Below are 25,546 nucleotides of genomic sequence, written 5' to 3'. Positions count from 1 at the left end.
TCTACAAGGTGGCAGTTACCACACTTGATATTAGGATAATCACGGGGCATCTATCTCATGGCGTGGATTCAAATGTATGATTGAGGAGGGAATTCAGAGAATTGATAAATTTAAGATATTTGATAAATGTAGCTTCATTTAATAGCGTCAGTATTTTCGGCAAGGACACGTGCAACACGTTTATACACGTGCATGAATGTCTGTCGGCTGGTTTGTTAACGTTAGTTGTGCATGTACCCCACGACTCACGATAGCACAACGTTGAGAGGCTGTTGAGATGATGCGGGGGTTATTGTCGCAACGTTAGGTCGATGCTCATTTCATTGCCAGAAACACCAATTGAACACTGTTGGGATGGTATCGTTCTTTCACTTCATGTTGTGACTAGTGTACCTTTAAGGGAGCTTGTCATGCCTGTAAACAGTAGTCTCTCACCTGATTAGGACTAGACAGTTGCCCCGACTCAAACGGATCGCACTGAATTTTGTCATAGTAAGCGTATGCCACCAGTCCCATCAACAACGCCAGCCCCGTCATCAGAGGGAACGCAGGCGCTGACACTAGCATCATTCTGGAATCGACGAAAAGTGTCGCATAATATTGTTTGATGAATCTGTGTCAGATATAAAAAAAATGATTACGAATGAGAAATCCCAATCCACTGTAACAAGAAACACTTGTTACAGAGGAGCCCAGTGTACGATTCCGACAAAATCATGAGAATGTTTCTACCATCAAATAGTGTTGATAACAGGTGTTTGCGAAAAGGTGAGCGTATCAGTTAAAGAGGGTCTGCTGCCCCTAGACTTCTGGCGGTAGGTACACTTGCTACTTTGCAACCGTCCTTGAAGACTGGCCTTGTGTTCAGAGGTGAGTGAGTGAGTTTGGTTTTACGCCGCTCTTAGCAATATTTCAGCAATATCACGGCGGGGAACACCAGAAATTGGCTTAACACATTGTACCCATGTGGGGAATCGAACCCGGGTCTTCGGCGTGACGTGCGAACGCCTTAACCACTAGGCTACCCCACCGCCCCTGTGTTCAGAGGATGACCATCAAAATGTGATTACCCTGTCTAGGATGTAAGTGATGTAAGTAATTCACCGTATCTCCATTTAGATTTGCGATGAAAGATTACAGTGAAATCCCCCATGTATATATATGCATGCCTCTGTACACGTGATAGACGTACTTCTTGGCTTCTGTCTCTGACGATGTGGAACTGACCCTTTGAGCGGATGACTGACTGAAAACAAAGGCGGACTCCCTCACGATTGTTGCCACAAACAGTCCCCAGAAGGTGTGTCGAACTGTGGGGTCGGGGTCAAAGCTGGAGCAAAGAAACCCACGAACTGGTAAGAGTAATATGTTATTATCTAATTACGGTAATATAATTTCCCCGTCGTATCATAAAACCTTAATATTCCTCATCCATTGTAAAAGCGTTGAGAACGTTGCCAGCACAGCTGAATCACCACCTGAAGAATGTAGCATTTGGGAAGTAACGCCGCTCTTAACATCTTTCATATGGCGACCGGTAAACTGATGCAAGTAATACACGAGTACCGGTATGTGGTGATGCAGGGATTCGAACCTAAGATCAGTGTACTCTGGCACTACTAATGGACCCAACTCCCAACAACTTAAACTAAAGACTCAGAAAACTAGCTCCCAAACGGGACCCTTGATATTGTGTGTCGCATACGTCAGACGGTTAACCTGTTATAATCGTAGAGCTAAATGGTTGACATAGATTCACATACTTGAAGAAGTTCATTCTGCCACCAGCAACCGATCGTGCCATGACCTCATGGCCACCACCAACAACCTCACACCCCTGCAACATGACATATGCATGACATTCATTGACCGTGATACTATACAATCTCGGTACCTCACCCGAACATACTAGCATACTAACCCTGATGATGATGGCGATTATGACAGACTCACCCTGAGGATGACGTTACATGACAGACTCACCCTGATGATGATGATCACGACAAACTCACCCCGATGATGATGGCGTTACATGACAGACTCACCTTGATGATGGCGATCACGACAGACTCACCTTGGTAATGATGACGTTACATGGCAGACTCACCCTGATGATCATGCGTTACATAACCGACTCACCCTGATGACGATGATATTACACGGCAGACTCACCCTGATGCCGATGCGTTACATAACCGACTCACCCTGATGACGATGATATTACACGACAGACTCACCCTGATGGTGATGGCGATCATGACAGACTCACCTTGATGATGATGCGTTACATGACAGACTCACCCTGATGATGATGCGTTACATGACAGACTCACCCTGATGATGATGGCGATACATGACAGACTCACCCTGATGATGATGCGTTACATGACAGACTCACCCTGATGATGATGGTGATCATGACAGACTCACCCTGATGATGATGCGTTACATGACAGACTCACCCTGATGATGATGGCGTTACATGACAGACTCACCCTGATGATGATGCGTTACATGACACTCACCCTGATGATGATGGCGATCATGACAGACACACCCTGATGATGATGACGACTCACCCTGATGATGATGACAGACAACCACACCCTGATGATGATGCGTTACATGACAGACTCACCCTGATGATGATGGCGATCATGACAGACTCACCCTGATGATGAATGCGATCATGACAGACTCACCCTGATGATGATGACGATCATGACAGACTCCTGATGATGATGACGATCATGACAGACTCACCCTGATGATGCTGGCGATCATGACAGACTCACCCTGATGATGATGGCGATCATACCAATGAACATGAGTACACATTGAAACACGTCCGTCCAGATGACTGCTTTCATTCCTCCCTGAAACCAAATAGAGAGTATCATCCACAACGTTACTATTGCTTTACTGCGAGGTGAGAGGGGCACTGGTTACAGCGGTGTACAATCTGATTTCATTGTCTAAGAGGAATCAATTTGTAAATCAATTTCTTCTATGCATGCATTACCCTATATTAAAGCAATCATTCAGCATTATGGGTTCTGTAGGAGAGAATCAACATGCTTTCCTCGTGCGACATGACGTGATTGAGCTGCTATTGACATTCATTATTAATAATCAAACAGTAGGCACACCATGTGACGAATCGAACCCGTGACATTGCCTCGACAAATGACCGATCAGTAGAAATAACTCATGACATGGTAAAAGACGGACTGTGACTCACCAGAGAGGTATAGACTACGGCGAGGACAGTCGACAACAGCATGGACGTCTCCACGGTCATTCCCACGGCTGAGGCATGTGCAAAGGTAATTGTAAATTTCGTAAGTTTCATTGGTCAAAGTGACAGATTGATATTGCTCATTTGCAATAAGTTATCCCAGCTAACAGGAAGATATTTCTTTCAATGTATTCACAAAACCATAAATAACATTGATTTTGGATGGGAAGGTTCCCAGGCCTGTGACTGGTGTCGCTCTTTATATATCGGCCTGTTATTGGACCAAGCAACGTCAAACAAACCATTTCGGTTATCCATTCAGGGTAAGGCACCCTAGGTACATGTAACAATAGACGTTATCACTCGGGGGGTGTACTGTGTACATTGACGTTAGGGAGCCTCGGTTTACCACATTCTTGACGAAACCGAAATCATGAAGCGTGTACAATGCATGCAACGTGTTGCCCTTACCAGCCTCCAGTGTCAAAGACTGAACAAAGATAACGATGGCGATGTAGGTGATCTGCAACAAAGATACATCTGATTAGGCCGTGCAGTGAGTGAATGAGTGAGTGAGTATATGGGTGAGTGTTACACAACACAACAGTCCCAACCTGGATAGAAACGATCTGATGTGTAGCAATCATATGCCAAGTTTGGGTCCTCATCAAATAAAGAGTTTAGGTATATCTAACATTATCACAGGCCGGGATCTATATTTGCCACGTGGGGAATCAACAGCCGTAACAGTGATCAGCAACCCCTTCACCCACCTGGCTACCGAGCCTCTTTACAATATATAACTGGCATTTCCTGTATTGTTTTGGTCAAAACCCCACCCCAACCCACCACACACCTCACACACCCACCCCACACCCCCTCTCCAATTAAAAATTTTGAAGGGGGTGACAACCATTATTGACATGAGTATATGTCACTCATGATAGCCACCACAGACAAAACACGATGTTCTTCAGTCAACACGACGTTCTTCAGTCACCATAATGTGCAATACGAGAAGGTAACAGATGAACGTACAGGCATTCCAAACCCACCAGAGGTCCGAATATATAATATATTTGAAAGGAACTATGTATGTTTCCTGGAGTACCAGCCAGCCAGTGAGGTGCTATGCGCGATGTCGGAGGATGTATCTACAGCTTGTTACCTGCTGCAGGATCCCCAGACCTGCCCCAATCAGCCGCACCAGCCTCGACTTGAACCTCACTTCCAGGTACTGGGAATGCAAAAATACAGGTGTTATATCAATGAATGTTAACACACACTGATTACACGTCACTAAACATCATTCTGTCTGGAAGCAAATCCACGAGACCTTCTACTCCACTTCCTTACATCAGAAATGCGCAATTCACACTGTAAATGCGTGCCTACAGTATTACCGTAAAGCAAAATAATGTTCCCATTTATTCCGCACCGTAACAACACCCTAACGTAATACCCTGGTCAGGGGACTAGTAAGCACTCTTCTTCATTCTCAAATCCAATGGTAGTCACCTTGCGATCCCATCCTGCCGGGTACCCATGCACTATCTTCAACAAGGACACCAACGTTTGTACTCTAGTGTCGGGGAAAGGGGGAGGGGGGCTGTTGCCAAAGACCAAGACACTCTCAGGAGGCATGCAGTAATCCAGCTACTGTGCGCAGTGCAGTTTCACTTAACGATATTGTATGTGTCCTATGTGCACATACTCCCGTACTGGCGTTTTTTTAAAAGGACTTCTGGTCTAAAAAAACATCACCTTTAAAAGAAATGATAAATCGTGACCCTTAGACTGGTTTACCTAAAGTCACATGACCTCAACACGTGACAGTGGATTTCAAAAAAAACGTTTATGACAACAACTGCAATATCTTAATTGAACTTATCGCACGAACAATACATTTTTTACAATGCTAAATATAAATATACATAAGACGTTTTACCGAACAGCGCCTGTAACGAACACTACACTACACTACATTCGCATAGTTTTAGTTGATTGGGTGTTTCATCATTGAGATTACCTCATAGATACTTGTGATATTGAGCCGGTAGATCATCGGGACGAACATGTAAGTGGCAAAGATTTGAGCGACAACAAACCCCATGGAGGACATGAACCACTGTACGCCGTACACATAGGTTTCAGAAGGTTTGCCCAGCATCATGATAGACGACTCGAACGTCGCCAGGTACGACAGCGCTACGGGGAGGTAAGGGGCTTTCCGGCCCGCGAGGAGAAAGTCCGACGTTGTTTGACGACGGCGTGATCGAAAAGCGAAGAAGATGCCAATACCTAGTGTGAGTAGTAGCAGCAAGGAGAAGACCACGTAGTCAACGGTGCCGTAGCCGGGAGACGCCATGGTACCCGATCTGTCGACAGAAGGCGCTGTTACATTGGTTACCTGGTACGTGGGGTTAGGTTGTAAATCTAAGCTGCATGTCAGTTGCTGCAAAGACTCATTGATCAATATTGACAATAATATACATTGTAAGTAAATACTATTCAACCAATATGCATTGTAATTATATAACATTCAAAGTAAATATACATGGTGATTATTAAAAGACAACGCCAGCTAAAAGCCAGGCTCGATTACCTAACTAAATAGAATCATCTGGGCATAAAAGCCAAATAGTGGTGAAAATTTGACAGTGCGCTGCACTTCTAAGACTGGAGACTCGTGACCTCTTAATCAAAATGTGTAGCGAAAGCCGTACATGCATATTATAATTAACCGATGTCAACAACGTATACCTGCTTACATATTTCATATACTCTCTATACTTGATTTGGGAACAATAAAACAACAACAACAACAACAACAACAAAACGATTTTGCTAACTTCCTGTTCTCGACATTACATAGTCGATACCAGTGGATGCTATATATGTGATATTTCTGATATCTGCTCAGACGGCAGCGGTTGTCTTAAAGGAGAAGTGTACATGAAAAAATCATTTTTTTCTTGCATGAATCAAAATGCAGGTTTAGAATTAGTGAATATTCATGATTGGAAATATGCAGTCATCTTTTTCATATTTACAGTTGGAACCTCATAATAGGTGTGAAAATGGTGCGCCGTTATAAGGCCTTCGATTTCAGAGCTAAACAAGCCTGAGTTACACCCCTACATATGACGTAGTTGGTGCCAATCCAACTGGTTTGTCTTATGTGACGTGAAAGACATCCAGAACCAGTTTACTGTTACACAACATGGCCTCCGACACATCGTCTGATTACGAAGAAGTTTCACTGAACCTACAAGAAATCGTACAACCCTATGCCTTTGAACCCACACCGGCTAATTTACCGAACTTCAAGATAAAGTGAGTGAGTGAGTTTAGTTTTACGCCGTTTTTAGCAATATTCCAGCAATATCACGGTGGGGGGACACCAGAAATGGGCTTCACACATTGTACCCATGTGGGGAGTCGAACCCGCGTCTTTGGCGTGACGAGTGAACGCTTTAACCACTAGGCTACCCCACCGCCCCCTTCAAGATAACGACGAGATACGGAAGCAATCATGAAGTGGAAACGAGTGACGACCATTTCATAGTGTCGTCAAACTCCGACTCATCGAGACCACCATGGTAAGATCATAATACTACTTCTAGCTGAATATAGTACATTTCAAGAACAGAACCATATTTGTAGAGATGCTTGTTATGCCAAGTAACCAGCACTCTTCGTTTGCTTCTCACCTTGTTCAACCCTGTTACTAGTGTCAGTGGCGTCACGACGGCAGTGTCTTCAACTATATGCCTCTCCATACGGTTACTCTTGGTATCACCTACATGTTACTTCACAGGCTGTTTACACTATTATTACCGTTTTTCTTGAGTAGTCTGCTCATTTTCTTCCCCAAATACGTAGTTCTGATCGGATTTTTTTTCCAGCGCACAATCATTACCATGGGCACATAACATCCGGATATTACAATGTTAACAAATCAGACAGCAAATACGCAATTTTATCATGTGAACACCATGTCTGCTTATTAAAAGTGTTTACTATATATGTCGATTTGTGTTTGTTACAGTTTTTTTTCATTACATTAATTTGTGCGAAATCTTCACCAACTTTCCGGTTTACTATGTTTACTGATCACAGCCAGGATCAGAGAACGACTATTAACGCCTTGAACGAACTTTAGTTGACAGAGAAGGGATATATTTTTTCCAGTACCATGTTTTTACTCGATAAAACACGTTTCTACATCCACATTATATTATGGGCTGACACTGACATACGTCTTGTTTGTGAACAGGCACATTCATTGATCACGAGATATTAGTGTTTCTGAATTTTGACTTTGTATGAAAACATTGTAGTAGCTCTTGGAAACTTTTAAAAAAGTTCTTCATTCAGATATTATTTATATATATTCAATAACGATAAAGGCCCCATAATTTATGCCTCAAAAGAAACAGCGTATTCATGAGTCTGTAAGTCAAATAATATAACAGTAAAAGTATATCTGATGCAATAATGCTACAGGTGAACTTATGGTCACTGTGTTTACATGCAGTTTGAGGTAGATGAGCTATGTTGTCTGGTACTCCGATCAGGAATAAGCTTCAAATCACGTAAATTGGATTACTTCTGGATTAAGATAAATGAATCTTCAGGACGATGGCACGGTTGCAGGCCGGAGTCAGTAAATCATCTGAACTGTATGTACAGCTAGTATGTACATGTACGTGTCTAGTTGACAGTTAATCGCTGTTGTTACCACATCCATTGTTATGTATTGCACATCTCCCGTACGTAAATATATCACTGGGTTGATGTACGTGGTACATATGTCACAACAACTGTAATGACGTGTACAATTCTCCTGTGTTAGTGTCAACTCACAGTCAACTGTGCGCCAGGGTACTCGCACCATGTTCTGAACACCCGGTGTCATGACTAGCTGTGAATGATTCATATCTCTTACCATATTCGGAATCGTTTAATGGAGGGTAAGTTTTAGTAGAGTTTTCTAAAGGCTGTACATTTTCCTTTGGCTGCTTTATTTATCGACATATCACCTCTGTCCTTGACTGAATGTGGTGAACACCATTACTAAAAGGTCTTGCTAACTAGACGAACTGACGTGAATAATATAACTACAGTTACTTGGATACGGGCATCAGTGTAAACTAAGAGAACACACTTTGTACATTATAAAGTAACAGCATGTGTAAAACGAAAGAATATATTTTTCAATGAAGCTAAAAATCAGAGAAGTATGTAGCGCTCGATATTTTCAACTTGAGCATGCATTGAGTATGGCCGTTGATTCCCAAGCTGAAACTACAAATTATCCGGAAATCAGGCCGTAAATAAACCAGGTGTGAAACTAACAAACAAAATGTGGTGTAACTAATAATTATATTTAAAGTTCACAAATCAATACAAAGTTATCACTTACTATATATGTACAGTATTACAACTAGCAGTTAGGTCAGGCAGGTATGCTGATCGTCACACACAAGGCTGCTCTTCTGAAGATACAATGGATGATGGAAGGCAAGTGTTACCTCCCTTTATATACACAAAACTATGTTGCTAGAAGACTCTACGCCAAAGGAGACATCTGTACAATAGTCTTATCCAGCTGGTTATGGGATAATGAGTTATATTCCTTAAAATAGAAGTCAGTGATTAGTCCAAAGAGATGTTTCAACATATATTGTGGGGTCAAGTATGTTGTACATAAATACATATGGTTAAAAGATCTTCAAACAATAATCTTATACATATTGCGACTGGTAATTAGCACATCAAACGGTAGAGCTTGTATACATTACAATATGTTTCTTTCAGTATAATATAACATTATTGATCACCCGGGAACTATTCATACAAATCATTTTACACATACATCAATTATCCTTCAGCTGTCGTTTCAAAACCGTGTTAGCATGTACGCCGAAACGTCGTATCTATTGCAACAAAGAAGCTGTCTATCCATAAAAAGGTGTTCGTCTTCATCATACCAGCTTCTAAATGTCACTTGAAGAAGAAAAATAAAACACATAATGACTCTTTTCATTTCAATTTTGGTTGGTTGACATAGATCAAGTATTTTTACTAACAGTAACTGGGTCCACAACCATTTTTCGTTTTTCGTTTGATTTTATACTGACGAGTATCCCAAACGATGAAGTGCACACTGACCTTATTGCATAAAGTATGTATTTAGGGAATCCACTCTTACGATGAAATGTGAGATGAGAGGCAATAGCTAGCTCCCCTTTTATACAAGTTGCTAGAAAATTCTACCCTAAGGCATATCCTTGTATCAGAGGATGGTTTTAATACTTTTCAGCACAAGTCTAAATATAGCACCCCAATTCCTGAATCTACAGGTACACCGTATTACAGGCGAGACATTATTGACACAACGTATTAGACTGCCACATAACATTATGCAGTTCATGAAACAATGCTACTGGTTTTGATTTAAACCCGAATTAGGTCAACTCACTTTCAAAAACGTTTATACATATGCTAACCCTGTCTAACATACCTTGAACACCTCTTCTACTCCGCCAAGCAAACGTGAAACTGATTCGCACTGAGAGTGAAAACTGAATTTACGTTGGCCCAATCCAAGAGTCCATCTGTTCCACCACCTTATCATACAGCACGGCGATTGCTTGTTGATGGACAGATTTCATTGGGACAGTAACATGCATATTCATGACCTGACGTGGAGGCGGATGCAGCTATTGTTATGGCTACTGTGCTGCCTGCTGTTACACTGACACGACTGATGCACCTGATATACGGTACAGTCTGTCAGATACGGATGCACACCAAGTGCTTAATTTAACATGATATTTCAAGAACATAAATAAAGGTGTTCGTGGTTAGAATAATTCAAGCATGTTCCGAATTACATTCACGTAGGCATAATTCCGAAGTGAATATTACAGAATAGTCTGCCAACAGAATAGTAAGGCTCCAGTAAAACACACATTTATTATATTGCTACTTATCAAACGGGGAGAATTTGTGGGTGTAGATCGCCAGCAGCAAAGGTCGTATCACCTTACTAGGGGCCGTGGAAACCCTACTATCTTGATAAGAATGACATAAACACACCTTCTACAAATAAAACAGAGAAGTATCTGAAATACTTTGAACGTTATAGAGTTACGATGACTCGGAGAGGGGACAATAATTTCAATCCCCTTCCAGGGTACAGCCATTAAGTGTCTCAGCGATTTATATGTACCCATAAATAAGAAATAAATGTTTTCGGTTTGTGCATCAAAACGTATCATACACATCTATTTCGTTAAGAAAACCAACAAATGATTAAATTAGGGTTTATATTTCTAAATCCTAAACTGAAATTGTTTGGAGATGTAAATTCTCCGTCGAAAGCAACACAAGGGATGTAAATTTGAGAATCATGGATTGATAAGCCTTGGATTTGCATTAAATATCTGATGTTGATTTTTTTTTACCAGTTTTTTAAAGTTGAGGTGAGTTAATATTTAGCGCCACATCGACAAGATTGCAGCCATATTGTGACGAGAACAATTTTATTTATATCACTTTTAAAATGAGAAAACTAGAACGTAAAAACCTATCATCGAGGGACAGTAAAATACTAGATTATCACAGCTCTTAATTTCAAACTAGTACGCTATCATAAAAATAAATCATTTGAGACAACAGTAAAATATAAAATATATATAAAACGGGCTATAGATCACCAGCAACCGAAGGGTGATCACCTTGCTAGGGACCATGGGGACTTACAGTACTTTTGCTACTTTTAGCTGGATTTATATCAACTCTTCAGCTGGGCACAATGTGTGAAGCCCATTTCTCGTGTCCCCCACCGTGATATTGTTGGAATATTGCGGCGTTAAACCATACTTACTCACTCAGTCCTCAACTGTTCAGCATCTGGAAATTGTAGTCAAATTTAGCCCAAATTACTATGGCATATACGACATTTATAACATCTGGTAAATTTAAATTTGATTTGAAAGTTTCGGGACTTACGCACCCTCTCAGTAGGACAATACTTGTACAATACTTAAACTCCCCTTCAGGATACAGTCACTAACAATCTAAACTACTAATCATTAAAACACATCTATCTACAAAACATATCAATCAAAATTTAACAATAATTAAAGGAAAATTATCAGAAGTAAAAAAAATTCTTAACAGTTTTTGCATTGAAATATTTATCCCTTGTGATGGAAAAATCAATACAGTCAAGTAGGACATGCTTGACCGTGATTCTCTCATCACAAGGGATACAAATCGGAGGATCTTCACCTTTGAGCAAATATTCATGAGTGTATCAAAATGGGCAATCGTCGTATGAGGGCCTCTTAAAATCTGGACAGACAACCCAAGTAGATGTAACCAATATAGGGTTTTATAGCATGTAATTTATTAATACCTACGCGAGTGTCCCACTTCTTCTGCATCCGATCACGAATGTACGATCTAACGGTTGCTTTGTAATCGGAGTATGGAATGAGAAGTGGTGTCACAGATTTGTTGAGTCCTGCCTTAGAAGCAAATTCGGCCATTGCGTTACCAGAGACACTAACATGGCTGGGTAGCCAACAAAGGACGATGCGTACTGGCAAGTTGCAAGTTCATTATATAATTCAGTTATATCGATTAAAAGTGGATGTTTGCAAGAGAGATTCTTATAGCCTGGGGGCAAGAAAGAGAGTCTGAAAATTATGATATATTGTTTATATTTAGGATGGTTTTTAATCTATGCACCTCGTCATAAATATCGTACCACCCACTGGATCAACAACCTCATAAAAATGGTGCTAAGAAAAGCACATTAAACTGTTTAGTTGGCCCCATGTGAACGTTCAGTCTGAAAATTGACCGAATTTGAGCACTAATTGAAGGTTTAATTGTATCAAACTAAAGTTTACTAAAATCACCGTAAAATAAGGTGAAATACGTATGGGGTCGTTACAACACATAGTTCACATTTCCTTAATGTTGAACACACTAGTAACTCAGTATCTGGTGTAACGGCCTCGCACTTGGATAACATTTCTACACGCCGTCGCATGCTGGCCACCAGACGTCTGATTCTCTGTTGGGGCATCTGCTGCCACTCATCATGCAATGCATGGGTGAATTCCTGAAGGTTCTGAACTGGAGGATCCCTTGCTCTCACCCTACGTCCCAAAATGTCCCATACATGCTCAATAGGATTCATGTCTGGACTTATGGCTGGCCATGGTAGTGTCTCAATGGCGTTGTGTTGGAGATGCTCGAGCACGATGTGATCTGGCATTATCGTCCATGAAGACTGGACGTGTGGCGAGAGCATGGTTATCAAATTAGGCAATACAGCACCGTCTAGGATCAAGTTCTGGTACCTATGTCCATTCAATGCCCTGGGAACTGTGATGAGGTCAAGTTTACAGTAATAGGAACAACACCCCCACACCATGACGGATTCACCCGCAAATGGAACTTCAGCTTGAATGGTCATCTGATCATATGCTGTGCCTCTCTGCCTCCAAACTCGTGCCCTCCCGTTTGTATGAGGCAGCACAAATCGGCTTTCATCGGACCAATGGATCCTTTTCCTTGTCCTTAGGTTCCAGCGAGCACGTGCTTGACACCAGGCTAAACGGACATGGCGGTGCTGATTTGTGAGGAGTGGACGTCTGATTGGTCGTCATGCTCTCAATCCTGCAGAATTTAGGCGTCCTCTGATGGTGCTGATGGACACTCTGTTGTATGGATGCCATCCATGTCGCAGCTGTGTACAGGTAGACATTGGGCTTTGTCTGGCATGGCGTACGAGAGCACAATGTTCCCTGTCATTAGTTTTTCTTGGACGTCCAGACCTCGGTGCATCCTTCACTTCACGGGTAGCAGTATGCTTACGTATCAGCCTGCTGATGACAGTGTGATTCATGTTCAGTTGTGCTCCAATAGCAAGGCGTGACATACCAGTCTGGTGCATACCAGTAATTTGCCATCTTTGGTTCAGAGGCACTGGACGCTTGGGCATTTCACTGGATGGTCAAAATAAAGCTTAATTTATGCTGTTAATATGGCATTTGCTTCTGCTGTGAAAAAAGAATTATCGCCTGGTAATCTAGAAGAGATTCTTCTGGATCCCATAACAACTCCATCATCATCATCGCATCCTCCTGTACTATACAGATGTACATCATAGGTATCTTTGTTAGTGTTAGTCTATCTGTGGCTTTACAAGTTGCCATGGGAGGGCAAGAGACGAGGCAATAAATATAACCAGGTTCGTATGTAACTGCAGCAATACATTGCACAGATTCTAAAGTGCCAAGTTTGGATTCTGTCTTGCAGTTTAATATGTAAATTAAACTTGATATGATAAAATCCGTTGCTTGCTCTGACCCTTTACTTCGGAATTCTCTCCCTATCACCTTCAAATCAGCAGTTGATTTTAATTCCTTCAAACGACTGCTCAAGACTCATCTGTTTTCATTGTATATGACTAGCCACAATTCCCTCTTTGTATATAATGTATACTGAGTCAAAAAAAGAAACTTCACATTATTTCTTCAGGGCACTATAAAAGAACAAGAGATGGTAAGATGGTTAAATTGTTATTATTTCATTGCTGAGATCTGTGTGATGTACTCGATACACTGACAGTGCCATAATCAGTTCCATTAGGCTACACCGCCGTTCCAAAACATGGTATACAGAATGTCAAGTCACAAGAATAAAAATGCGAAATTTCTCAGTTCAATATCGTGTATGGCCGCCCCGGATTAAGGTCAGGGAACCTCGATGGCCAGTCCATGACGTTGATTCAAGCGTTTTGAAGGAAATTTCGTGTCAACATCGCGGTATGCGGCCGAGCATTATCATGCTGGAACTGTAGACCTGGGCCATGAGCCGCCATGAAAGGAACGAGATCAGGGGTTAGCACCTGGTCGCGGTAAGCATCAGCTGTGAGGTTTCCACGGATGACCAGATCGGGAACGGTTGTTCCCACAGAAAGCATCCCACACCATGCAACTTCCGCCCCCCGAATCTGTCGACTTCCTGTACACAACATGGGGCATACCGTTCACGACGTCGTCTCCAGACTCTATGCCTGCCGTCCGCGAATCTGAGGGTAAACCTGGATTCATCGCTAAAGACGACTCGATTCCAGTCTCTCTGGGTCCATCGGAGGTGACGTTGGGCCCACAGCAGACGATGACATTGATGAAACGGCGTCAATATTGGCCCACGATATGGACGTCGAGAATGGAGATTGGCAGCCCGCAACCGATTTCGAATGGTCTGTAAGGACAGTCGACCTCTAAACATCTCAGCCCTGGTTCGTGTAGCCGGCAGAAATCTGTCACGTAGTTGACGTAGGACGATTTGAGGGTCTTCTGCTCGTGACGTCACACGTGGACGACCCGAACTTGGGCGATTAGAAGTGGTGCCAGTTTGTTGTAGACGACCTCGCAAGTCATACACAGTACGGCGGCTGCGTCCCATTGCTCTTGCGACGTCAATAACTGATCTTCCCGCTTGCAACATGCCAACGGCACGTTCACGTTGCACATTTGACAATCGTGGCATTTCAAGTACCGTTAGAACTGTGGTTTCAAAGTGTTTTTTCAATTCTTGAGGCCAATGCAAACACGTGCATATGAAGAAAACTTCGATGCGAAGATCACGTGATCGACTGCACGTGCAAAAGTTGATTTGGCACTAACGTCATTTGCACGACGAATGGATGGGTTTGAGTTGGTTTTGCTAACGTTTTTCTAGAGTCGAAAGATAGGGATCCCATTTCGGATACATAGATGTATCATCATAGAAAAATTATTCATTATTTTTCAAATTACATTTTGTGAAGTTTCTTTTTTGACTCATTATATTTTATCCATCCACTGTGTTAGCGCTGAGAGCATATGACTTGTGCATGGAAAAGACGCAATATAAATTCACATTTATTATTAGCATATTATTATGAAACCCGCAGTGTCATATCATGACAGGTAAGCGACTGGTCTATAGAATCATTCTGCGCGATTGTATTATATTATAACGCCCGATTGACAAAATACTGCTTTTTAAGACATTCAAATTCTGATGACTAGACACAGTAGGACTGAATCAAACTTAACATGGTCTGTCTTTTTAAAGCTTGGAATCGAACTGAGACTAATTCGAAATCATGTGAATCTGGTAATGTTTTAGTGTACTGTCACATACTTTTTCTACATCCAAAAATATCACACTGCGGATTGTTTGTTAATAACTGAATTTTTAAACAAGTGACACGAACCTATCTTTAAGGCCAACACTATCTCGATATTGCAGAAAGCAACAGCGAATATCTATGGTTAACTTACTGGGTTCCAGATAGCACGTCAATTGTTGACCATGCGTATTATACTTGCTGTATACATGTTGCATAACAGAATAGCCAAGATACTTATCTTCATCCTCACATCATATGTACTATATTTCATATATGCTGTTCGAGGGTATAAGAGCAATGAGCTTAGTGACTTGAACGACACGAAGGCGCACTCGTGGTGGTAATTCTGTCAATTCTGGTCGTCCTTCCGGCTTTCTGTCCTGCGTCACACAACGATAACACGAAGTGATACAAACTATTAATCTAACAAACTATTAATGGTATTCAGCTCACTTATTTAGACCCATTTGCTTCTGTAAAAATATACATAGTTACTGTAAACATATACATAGCTACACGATACAATGTCAAATCCATTCTACCCCAGCAATGTATGTTTGGATTACACAAAGAATTCCATTGATGGATGGACACAAACGTTCATATAAAGAACACACTAATTTATTTTAGAAACTGCAATGCAAAGAAAATACGTACCTGTTCTGAAGTGGGTGTGACCTGAAAAAGCGAGATCAATCCAGAAAAACTAAGTCGTTATCAAGTGGAGCAAGCTAGTTCCATAGAACGGACTAGTCACGTCATGAACACTGATGTTAATGCTGTCACATAGTTATTTTTTGGTCATACATTACCGTGACGCTTGACCACGTGACCCAAGAGAACCTTGTACACACACGGCACTGACTGCGCATACCCAGGTGTCGTTACTGTCAATCCACTGGATGAAATAGTGCACCCTGTGTCATTCTCCAAATTCTCGCAATGCTGGCTGAATGGTGGTGCTGGGAACAGCATTTCACAATGCCATGTCGCCATTGATGTGACCTAGTTCGCTGACAGGGACGTAGATACATATACACTAACATTCGTATGTTCAGAATAGTTTTTGTCACTCCCAGCACACGGTCTTAGTATTGGGGTCACGTTAACTATTGGCATGAGTATTCAAGTATCCACGTTCAGATTCCCGACAAGAGTGAATGAGTGAGTGACAGCAATAGTTATATGTTAGTTCTCTTTACTCAACAACCTCACTGCCTACTTTGGTCTGTGTAGTGACTTATAAATCTTAATGCGTACTAGTTTTGCAAACAAGTCTGATTTGTTTTCAAATGAGTACTAGTTAAAATAAGTAAACAAAATTATGAGTGGACGATTGGGTGGGTTGACGAGTGAGTGAGTGAGTGAGTAGGGATTTTAGTGAGTGGGTTATTTAGGTGAGTGAGTGAGTGATTCAAGCAAGATTTGATTTGTACCAAGAGAGACAGTATGCACACGTGCTGAATCGAACGCTTCCTGTAACAGGTAATGCAACAGGCCCAACCAAGATAGAAACGATCCGATGTGTAATAATCATATGTCAAGATTGGGTTCAGTTAGTGAACCTAATCAAAGTGATGCAATCGTATCTCCCCGATAAGCGACATGAAGCTCGTCTGTGCCGCTGGTTAACTATGTGCTGGCTGTGTTGGTGAAGTTATATACTCAGTTCGGGACAAAGACTCGCAGTCAGCTGTTAAATGTAGAAGGGTCACTAGAATCAAACTTGGTGTATGGTACGATTAGCATTCTGGTAGACTTTCCGTGACAGTATAAACATGAATACAGAACTTTCACCAGCAGTACAATCTCAAGGGCGAATGGCAAATTCAGAAGAAAGGCAGAGTATTCGTTCACCATTAATGGACGGACATACAGATTGTGGTGTAAGACAGTCCGTGAATGGTGAAGCATCCCCTCTGCTGGGCTCCAAGGAGGACATCAGGTCCTACAAGAGACGCTGGTATGTCCTCCTCGTCTTCTCGTATGCTGCGCTGCTCCAGGCAGCAGTGTGGAACTGTTTCGGACCTGTAGCCCAGTCAGCGGAGGCTGTGTTCGGCTGGACCGATGCTGAGATTGGGATGCTGAACAACTGGGGAACTATTGTGTATATTGTGTTTATGGTCCCCGTCGCCTGGTTGATGGATGTCAAAGGTAAAACTGATGGGGCAACTGACTGATTATCTTATCGTCATGATTAATGTATGATTACGCCTTTCTTTGTCAGTGATGCAGTATTTTCGAAGTAGGAGAGACAAAGACTTATATTCGTAAATTTACCCCCTCGTGGGAAATATTGAGGACCCCGTTCAACTAACCTCTCACTCACATCCTCAACGACCACTCCCCAATCACCCCACCCCATCCCGACAAAATACCCTTTCCGCCCCCAAAACCAAAGCAACAACAACAAAAAGGAAACCAGCAGAAACAAAAGCAAAACAAAGCTACTTAAGACCAGTCGTTAAAGAAGTAAGAAAGATCTGAAATTAAATATCCGAGAAAAAAATACCCAAAAATATTATAAACTTGACAATGCAGTCACTATTGGTGGATACGATATGTCTTTTCAGGCCTGAGGGCGTCGATGCTGTTGTGTGCCGTGCTGCTGGTGCTGGCTACGTCACTACGATGCATCACGAGTGAGCCTGTCCCTGCAACATGGTCAGTGTATCTGCACAGAGTTGTATGGCATTACAATATTTAAGCTGATATTCCAGATGTCAGGACATGAATAACGTATGAAGATGGAGCGAGAACATATATCTTGTAAAGTATTTCTGCTATCGCCAACGCTGTATTGTCTCATTGAAGATTTATAATGTTCACAATGGATCTGACATACTCAAGCGATAACCTATAAATGCGGCTACAGAGATAAAGGTGACCATGGTCGAATATTCGAATGATAAGGGGATGAATATTAAATGTTGGACATCTGCACTTATCTCCACGATAACCGCGTGTCTTGATAACACTACATTTATCGAGATAGTTATGTATGAATTAATATGAGGAACTGCTGGTTTTGTGAGATACCGTTTCGAACATCTGTTTTTCGTTTTGCCTGTCTATGTACATTGATGGCATATTCAGGCAAACAACTTTGGTCTATCTGCCAATCATGTCACAATGGTTACATTTACAAAATCAGTCACACACACCCTCATTGGTACCATGAATGAAAGCCCTTTTGTTTGTTTTCATAATTTGTCAATTAATGTTGCTCGAGCAAAAATCGATACGTTGACATTTAGATTGTACACTTGTGCTTAATGTGACCTAAAATGCGTCTTTATTACTCCTTGTGTTTTCGGTGTAGGTTGATCAACATTGCGGCCATATTGAATGGTGTTGCCGGCACCGTAACGTTCGCTGGCCCGACCCTGATGTCCGCCACGTGGTTCCCACCCCACCAGAGAGCCACTGCCACGGCCGTCTCCACCGTCCTCGGATACATGGGAATCTCTGGAGGATTTATAATAGGTTAGAAGAAGTTGCCTAAAACAAATGTAAACTATATCGGTTAAGCAAACAACTTGCGCGCCTGTATGAAAGTTACCGATACTGACCTTAAGTCGTCCTTGTGACCGGTATTGGTTACTCAAAACCGCCGATGGTGGATATATTTAGAAATTCAAGATTTGCCCTAATTATGAGTGGGTATGTCATATATTCAGACACATGGTTTCACCATAGAGGTTCACGTCCCAGAATTATATTGCTCATGCCACATTTAGCCTACTCATACTGACTTTCATAAAATACTGCTCAAACAGCTCTAAACACAATTCACTCACTACTTCGTTGACAATGATTGTTGACAAAAACAAAGACAAAGCCATATACACACAGGCATAAGGACAGGCATAGATGCAGACACAGTGACAGACATGTACAACATATAGTAACGTATTGATACAGGCATAGACACGGATACACAGAGCATAGCTACAGGCATAGATGCAGGCATAGTGACAGACATGTACAAAATATAGTAACGTATTGATACAGGCATAGACACGGATACACACAGCATAGCTACAGGCATAGATGCAGGCATAGTGACAGACATGTACAAAATATAGTAACGTATTGATACAGGCATAGACACGGACACACACAGCCTAGCTACAGGCATAGATGCAGGCATAGTGACAGGCATGTACAGAATATAGTGACGTATTGATACAGGCATAGACACGGACACACACAGCCTAGTTACAGGCATAGATGCAGGCATAGTGACAGGCATGTACAACATATAGTAACGTATTGATACAGGCATAGACACGGATACACAGCCTAGCTACAGGCATAGATGCAGACATAGTGACAGACATGTACAACATATAGTGACGTATTGATACAGGCATAGGCTCGATACACACAGCCTAGCTACAGGCATATGTCCAATGTAGAGAGAGGCATACAGACAGGTATAGATACCGTCCACGTTTAACGTTATTCTATACGTATGAGAGGCCACGTATATAGTTTCATGCGAACACGTAAACTTGCATAATCGGATGGTAAACATGTGCACATTAAACGTTCTCTTTTAGCTTTTTCCTGCTAAATTTACATGGAATATGGGCTAAACATGTCAATAATTTTCAATTTAAATTAGGTTGACTAATCGAGGAATAGGTTTCTCTATGAGAGTTGTACATAAGGGGAGAATATAGCTGTGCCCACGACATGAATATAGCATAAAACTACTGTAAACTGTCTTGACAGTTGTCTGTGTTGGTGTTTGTGAGATGAACGAGCAGTCTGTGAATTCTCCGTTATATAATCAGTTGTTGATTGTTATGAGCGCATATTTATTTGTTCGATAACACGATGAGAACTGTCATGTGTATGATCAATCATGTCTTTTAGACGTTTGGAGTATTATGTCAGCAATATAAGGGCGAGGGACACCAGTAACTGACGTATAATGATCAGATACTTGATGTTGTTCAGTAATATATACACGACTGTCTCTTCCACTGTAGGTCCCCTGTTGGTGCCTCAGCCAGACCGAGTCACGAATATGTCAGATATACAGCCACTAAAGTAAGACTATTTGTTGTTACTATTTATATAATCATGTTTTGGTTTGTATCCGTTCTAATATTATAACGAGGTTTAAAAGATTTGTGTTATTGTCTGCAGAGCTCCAGATAAGATTTAGCTTATATGGGTACTGTACCCACTGTATTTTTTTGGAGTGGGTATTATGAATGTTGAGTGGGTATTTCATTTTCCGTTACCCACTGCTTTCAAATATGTGCGTATTTCAGTCATTTTACTCACCTAAGTATTATGTCATTGAGTAAGTTTACTAAGCAGGTATGTTCTGCCTTATGTCATACCTAATCAAAACCAACTTAAATATAATGGAACTGATTTCTTAAAAAATCACTCATCCTATACTGACAGCACAACGCTTGTCCTATAATACTAACAGTACAACTTGATAGCAATCGATGTCTTTTTCATAACGCAAGCGATTTTTATAAATATATTCCGTACGCATTTGTTTTAAACCTTTTGCTTTTTGCGTATCTAACATTTTAAATGCGTAATTGGTACGCAAGAATAATTTTCAATGCGTAATTGGAAATTTTCTATGCGTATTTTACCCGGATACGCAGCTTATCTGGGCCTCTGGTCTGTCAGCAGAGTACAGCGTGGTCTGTATGATGTTGTTATACCTGGTTGCAGCTACTCCAGCGATGAGGCGGATCAACCACCGAACATCACCAGTGCCATTGATGTCAGCGCCGAGAGGGATGGTTTGATGCTCCTTATGTATGTAGGTGAGGACTAGACTATGTTCACAATGCTCTGTGTGAGAGACAGTATGGTTGGCTTGTAAGCTGCCAATGTTCAGAAGAACGTGTGATGTCTCTGCTCCAGAATGTGCGGCGTGTGTGCTGCTGCTGCTCCTGGTGGTGGTGTACTTCCCCGCAAAGCCCCCCTCTCCCCCTAGTCTCACAGCGTCCATGGAGAGAACAAGCTACCTGCAGGGGCTCAAAGGATTGTTCACGTAAGTCTCATCTCATTCACACCCTCGCAGCTACCAATAAGAGAACTATTAACCTACAGAGTAGGACTGGACAGTTCAGGTGTCCTAAGGCTGTAGCCGGTAGTATTGTCCTCTAAGGTATAAGCATAAACCAGTGACGTTCCTGTTCTAGACACAAGCGCTTCCCTTTGATCCTGATGGCGTATGGAGTACCTACGGGGGTATTCGCTGCATTCGGGGCAGTTTTAGACGTCAATCTGGAGGAAGTCAACGTGACGCAGGCGAGTCATGAATACACCCTCACTCACGGCGTGTGCCGGAATTCTTCCCAGTGTTCACAAGTTAATAATAACCACATAATTGTCACAAAACACAAGGATTTAAAAAAAAAAATGGAGATGTTATTACAATGGAGGCTTCATTCAACAGATACTTTTAATGGGTATTACTTGGAATAGAGGCATTATGGTGATTTTCATGTCCCTCAGTATGAAAATAGTAAAATATACAAATTTACAAATTGAACATTTCTACTCTTATGAATATGGTGTCATTTCCATCCCGTGATGGAGAATAGAGGCATTATAGTGATGAAAATTGTCAGGGTGACTACGGGTTGTGGCCATGTCAGTATGAAAATAGTTCAAAATACATACAACATAATTCCTGGATAATCGCATATATCCCTATTGTTTTACAGAACCAGGCAGGCTGGATGGGGTTTTACGCCACGATGGGGGGCTGTTTGACCGGCCTACTCATATCCAGGTACACGTTCTGTCAATACATATTGTGTTCTCACATGTTGATGCAAAAGTGGTTGATACAATGGTGAGGACTGTATTGGTGACAATGATACATTCTCCTTTTGTTCAATACAGAAGGGACTAAATGGATGTAAGAGTACCCGAACGTTGGGATTAATGACTGGTATGTACAAGATATGAACCAGTTCTTCCCAATGGCAAAAGTGACCTGAACCTCTGAGGACAGGGGCGGTGGGGCAGCCTGATGGTTAAAGCGTCCGCTCGTCACTCTGAAGATCCGGGTTCGATTCCCCACATGGACACTATGTGTGAAGCCCCTTTCTGGTGTCCCCGCCGTGATATTGCTGGAATATTGCTAAAAGCGGCGTAAAACCGTAGTCACTCACTCACTCACTCACTCTGAGGATAGGAGATGTGAATATAGAAATAAGTATTGACCCATATATTTGATCATGCTTCTCCGAGGTATATCGTGTCGGATAGTGGTGTACAACGATAAAATGATAATTGCTAAAATTATGCGTTTTGACAAGTGTGTTCACCAATGGAATTAACTTTTCTTAATAGCCATTATAGTTTGTTCGTGTAATGGCCTAAGCTTCATTTGAAATGGATTAAAAATCACAGTGCTCCTTTCTTGTCAGAGTCTCCGATATGTTCATGCGTCACATGAAGATGTTGCTGTTGCTGATGTTCTTCCTGGCTACATCAGCAACGGTCTGGTTCGTGCTGATACGTCTTTCATACGTCCCCTTCAGCATAAGTGAGTTTAGGCAGCTTGACGACATATTAACAAATAATGCATCACTGAGATATGTAATTTCTGAAATGCTGTTGGAACGTACGAGATGGAACTGATGGCTTTTTAATACTTTGTGTGGATTGGTACATAAACAATGCTCTCTACTTCCCCAGCGTCTCTGTACATATCCTTCATCCTGATTGGAGTGTTCATTCCGGGATCTGTGCCGTTGTTCTACGAGCTGGGATGTGAGGCATCCTACCCTATAGCCGAGGGCGTCACTACCGGCATGCTCACCCTGTTTAACAACCTGACCGGCACCATCTTCCTCTCTATTCTACAGATACCTGCAATAGGTAAGAAATGACCGGTTCTATATAAAAAAACAGACAGATATGACAATAATTACTCTCCACAGTCCACAAGTAACGATGACATTCATGGCTGTTCAGTAATGAACCTCTAAGCCCTCTCTATCTTTAATGTGATGTTTGCAAAGTTTGTTTCCCAGAATACACTTTCGTCTTCCATTCTTACAAATCTGTGCAGTTAACAGAAATATCACAAAGGTAAGATCTATTCAGTTGAGTTCGTGTACCCAAATTAAGCACATTTTCATGTAAATTTATCACCGGGTAAACATTGTAGACTTGACCTATAATCCGGGAACAAATCTACACCGAGGATCTGGCAACACACTTTTTACACTATCCACTACCAGGTAACACTGTGTCAAGGAGTCCTACGTTGCTAAGCGCTGTGCCTACCTCCATCAACACCAGATATGGAAAGCTAACCGTTTGTACGCCTTATACTTCACCAGACGCTATGGGCCCGCCTGACGATAACCCAACACTCATGACCTATGACTTCGTACACCCCATATCCACCATTCTTCCAAGTTATAAATGTACACTAACTGACATAGGTACATATTATAATGAGATGTTGATGTCAAGTAACGATAGTCAGGCAAATAGAAGAGTGACCTTATGCAATGTTCCTAACGTAACAATTCCTATCTTTAAGGCATTCTTGTGTAGGGTGAATAAGCTGCGTCAAGTCACATTGTGGGACCCGTGCGGGCGGAGGAGCAATTTGCGTTTCTCGAGGCTTTAACGCTGCTATGGCGACTACTTATACTGGAGGAAAGTGAAGTGATGAAGCTGTTAGATATTTCCGTTCATGATCCAGAGAGGGAGGGGGTGTAAAACTGAAAATATTAACACAGCTACAATCATCTGGTGTTCTTTTCAGGTGTTACTTGGATGAATTGGTGTGTGCTCGGAACAGTAGTATTTTCCATACCACTACTTGTGCTGTTCAAGGAGGGCTACACCAGGACGAACATTGACATGGAGAAGCACATTAATGCCTAATTGTGTTCCGCTGGGGTCGGTGCTAATGTCAAGGGGGCGGAAGCCAATGTGGACACGTTTATTGAATACAAATGTCTATTACTCACCCGATGTTTGGTCAGATTCGATTATTTACAGATCGCCGTTATAAAACTGCAGAATTTCTGTGTGCTGCGTTAAACAAACAAACAATCATAACATTATATTCCTTCCTTTGTGCAGTTCATTATAGAAAGCCCAGGGACTGGACATAAGTGAAGATATATTTACTAATCTAGCCATACCAACATAACACTAACAATCGTTATTATGTTCAGTGCAGATTTGTTTGTATAAGAAAGAAATCTGTGTGATCGTGAAGGAAGTGAGCGGGTCAGGCTAACATGAGATCACACGTTGACTGTCAACAGATGCTGACAGAGACGGGATAACAATCAAGGTGAAGCTGGGGTTCGGACTGTCATCGTACCTCAGTTACGTAGCTCGATGCTCATTCTGTTGATGACTAAATTGTCTGGTCAAGACTCCATTATTTACACACCGACGGAAAACATGGGTTACTGAAGACCAGTTGTTACCCAGATCGTCACGGGATGGAGTTAATAAGAGTGAGTGACTGAGTGAATCCCGTCTGATCGTGGAGGCAGAATCTTGGTTTACCCTGATTACATTTTCCAAAGCAATAAACAGAGATATGCCCTTTAGTCTTTAGAAACATCCACCGGAAGGGAGAGCCCCGAAAGAGGAGCAAATATTGTCTTGACCTGACACACGATTGGTCACTGTCAATTGGATGGTTGGTCAGCTCTCCTCCACTATGATTTAAATACCAAGAAATAATATATTTCATTGAAGCACCATAAAGATTTGGTTCAGACATTTCCTTTTATAATGCTTTTTGATACAGCTTCCAAAACTAATCCGCTGATACTATTGGTTATCACAAAAGCGATCAAGTATTGCCGGATCACCGGATATCGATACGTTTCTTGTTTCACGCGGACATACACATTCCAGGCACCAACATGTCACCCATAGTAACAGAAAACATCTAAAGTAACAGACAGACTTAAAATTCCAGTGTAGCTAATTACTGCGTAACGGACGGATAGTGTTATACTGCAAATGAGACGTCTATATAGTAATGTACACACACGCCTCAAGATTAGACTTGGCTGCTATGTCGTATGCAGCAATATGCATGAGTCGTT

At 41.7% G+C, this 25,546-nt stretch overlaps 2 protein-coding genes across 3 annotated transcripts in view; one reads left to right on the top strand and one right to left on the bottom strand.

The window, feature by feature from the left end:
- LOC124284902 (sodium-dependent multivitamin transporter-like) overlaps window positions 1-16,223 on the bottom strand; it is a 28,519-nt gene extending 12,296 nt beyond the window's left edge. The window contains exons 1-10 of one of the 2 annotated variants that reach the window (XM_046721032.1): window positions 9,768-9,894; window positions 8,667-8,739; window positions 5,268-5,616; window positions 4,407-4,475; window positions 3,710-3,761; window positions 3,242-3,309; window positions 2,796-2,876; window positions 1,764-1,837; window positions 1,193-1,330; window positions 436-571 (exon numbers count right to left, since the gene is read on the bottom strand). In XM_046721032.1, coding sequence (XP_046576988.1) covers window positions 436-571; window positions 1,193-1,330; window positions 1,764-1,837; window positions 2,796-2,876; window positions 3,242-3,309; window positions 3,710-3,761; window positions 4,407-4,475; window positions 5,268-5,606 — 957 coding nt within the window. In that variant the 5' untranslated portion in view covers window positions 5,607-5,616; window positions 8,667-8,739; window positions 9,768-9,894. Of the gene's footprint in view, window positions 1-435; window positions 572-1,192; window positions 1,331-1,763; window positions 1,838-2,795; window positions 2,877-3,241; window positions 3,310-3,709; window positions 3,762-4,406; window positions 4,476-5,267; window positions 5,617-8,666; window positions 8,740-9,767; window positions 9,895-16,109 lie in introns of those variants that run through there. The other variant, XM_046721033.1, reaches the window with a different exon arrangement.
- An 860-nt stretch (window positions 16,224-17,083) lies between these two features.
- On the top strand, window positions 17,084-24,441 carry LOC124284911 (solute carrier family 49 member 4 homolog). The gene is made up of 11 exons (XM_046721041.1): window positions 17,084-17,606; window positions 18,026-18,116; window positions 18,775-18,938; window positions 20,453-20,513; window positions 21,165-21,259; window positions 21,360-21,489; window positions 21,641-21,809; window positions 22,169-22,236; window positions 22,880-22,998; window positions 23,151-23,333; window positions 24,235-24,441. Exons 1-11 carry the CDS (start codon window positions 17,231-17,233, stop codon window positions 24,354-24,356), a joined length of 1,578 nt encoding a protein of 525 aa, XP_046576997.1. The 5' UTR covers window positions 17,084-17,230; the 3' UTR covers window positions 24,357-24,441.
- The last annotated feature ends 1,105 nt before the right edge of the window (window positions 24,442-25,546 follow it).

This window comes from Haliotis rubra, unplaced genomic scaffold (genome assembly GCF_003918875.1).
Source record: "Haliotis rubra isolate DU_JTF1 unplaced genomic scaffold, ASM391887v1 Scf348, whole genome shotgun sequence".
NCBI lineage: Eukaryota > Metazoa > Mollusca > Gastropoda > Lepetellida > Haliotidae > Haliotis > Haliotis rubra.
This window is presented reverse-complemented; position numbering and strand designations above follow the sequence as displayed.

What these genes read in the sequence shown, in the direction of transcription:
- LOC124284911 (XM_046721041.1), top strand. Translation starts at nt 17,231, where the DNA reads ATGAATACAGAACTTTCACCAGCAGTACAATCTCAAGGGCGAATGGCA. An exon ending in ATTCTTCCCAGTGTTCACAA is followed by an intron (nt 21,810 to 22,168) that starts GTTAATAATAAC and finishes ATTGTTTTACAG; the next exon opens with AACCAGGCAGGCTGGATGGG. An exon ending in ACCGGCCTACTCATATCCAG is followed by an intron (nt 22,237 to 22,879) that starts GTACACGTTCTG and finishes CTTTCTTGTCAG; the next exon opens with AGTCTCCGATATGTTCATGC.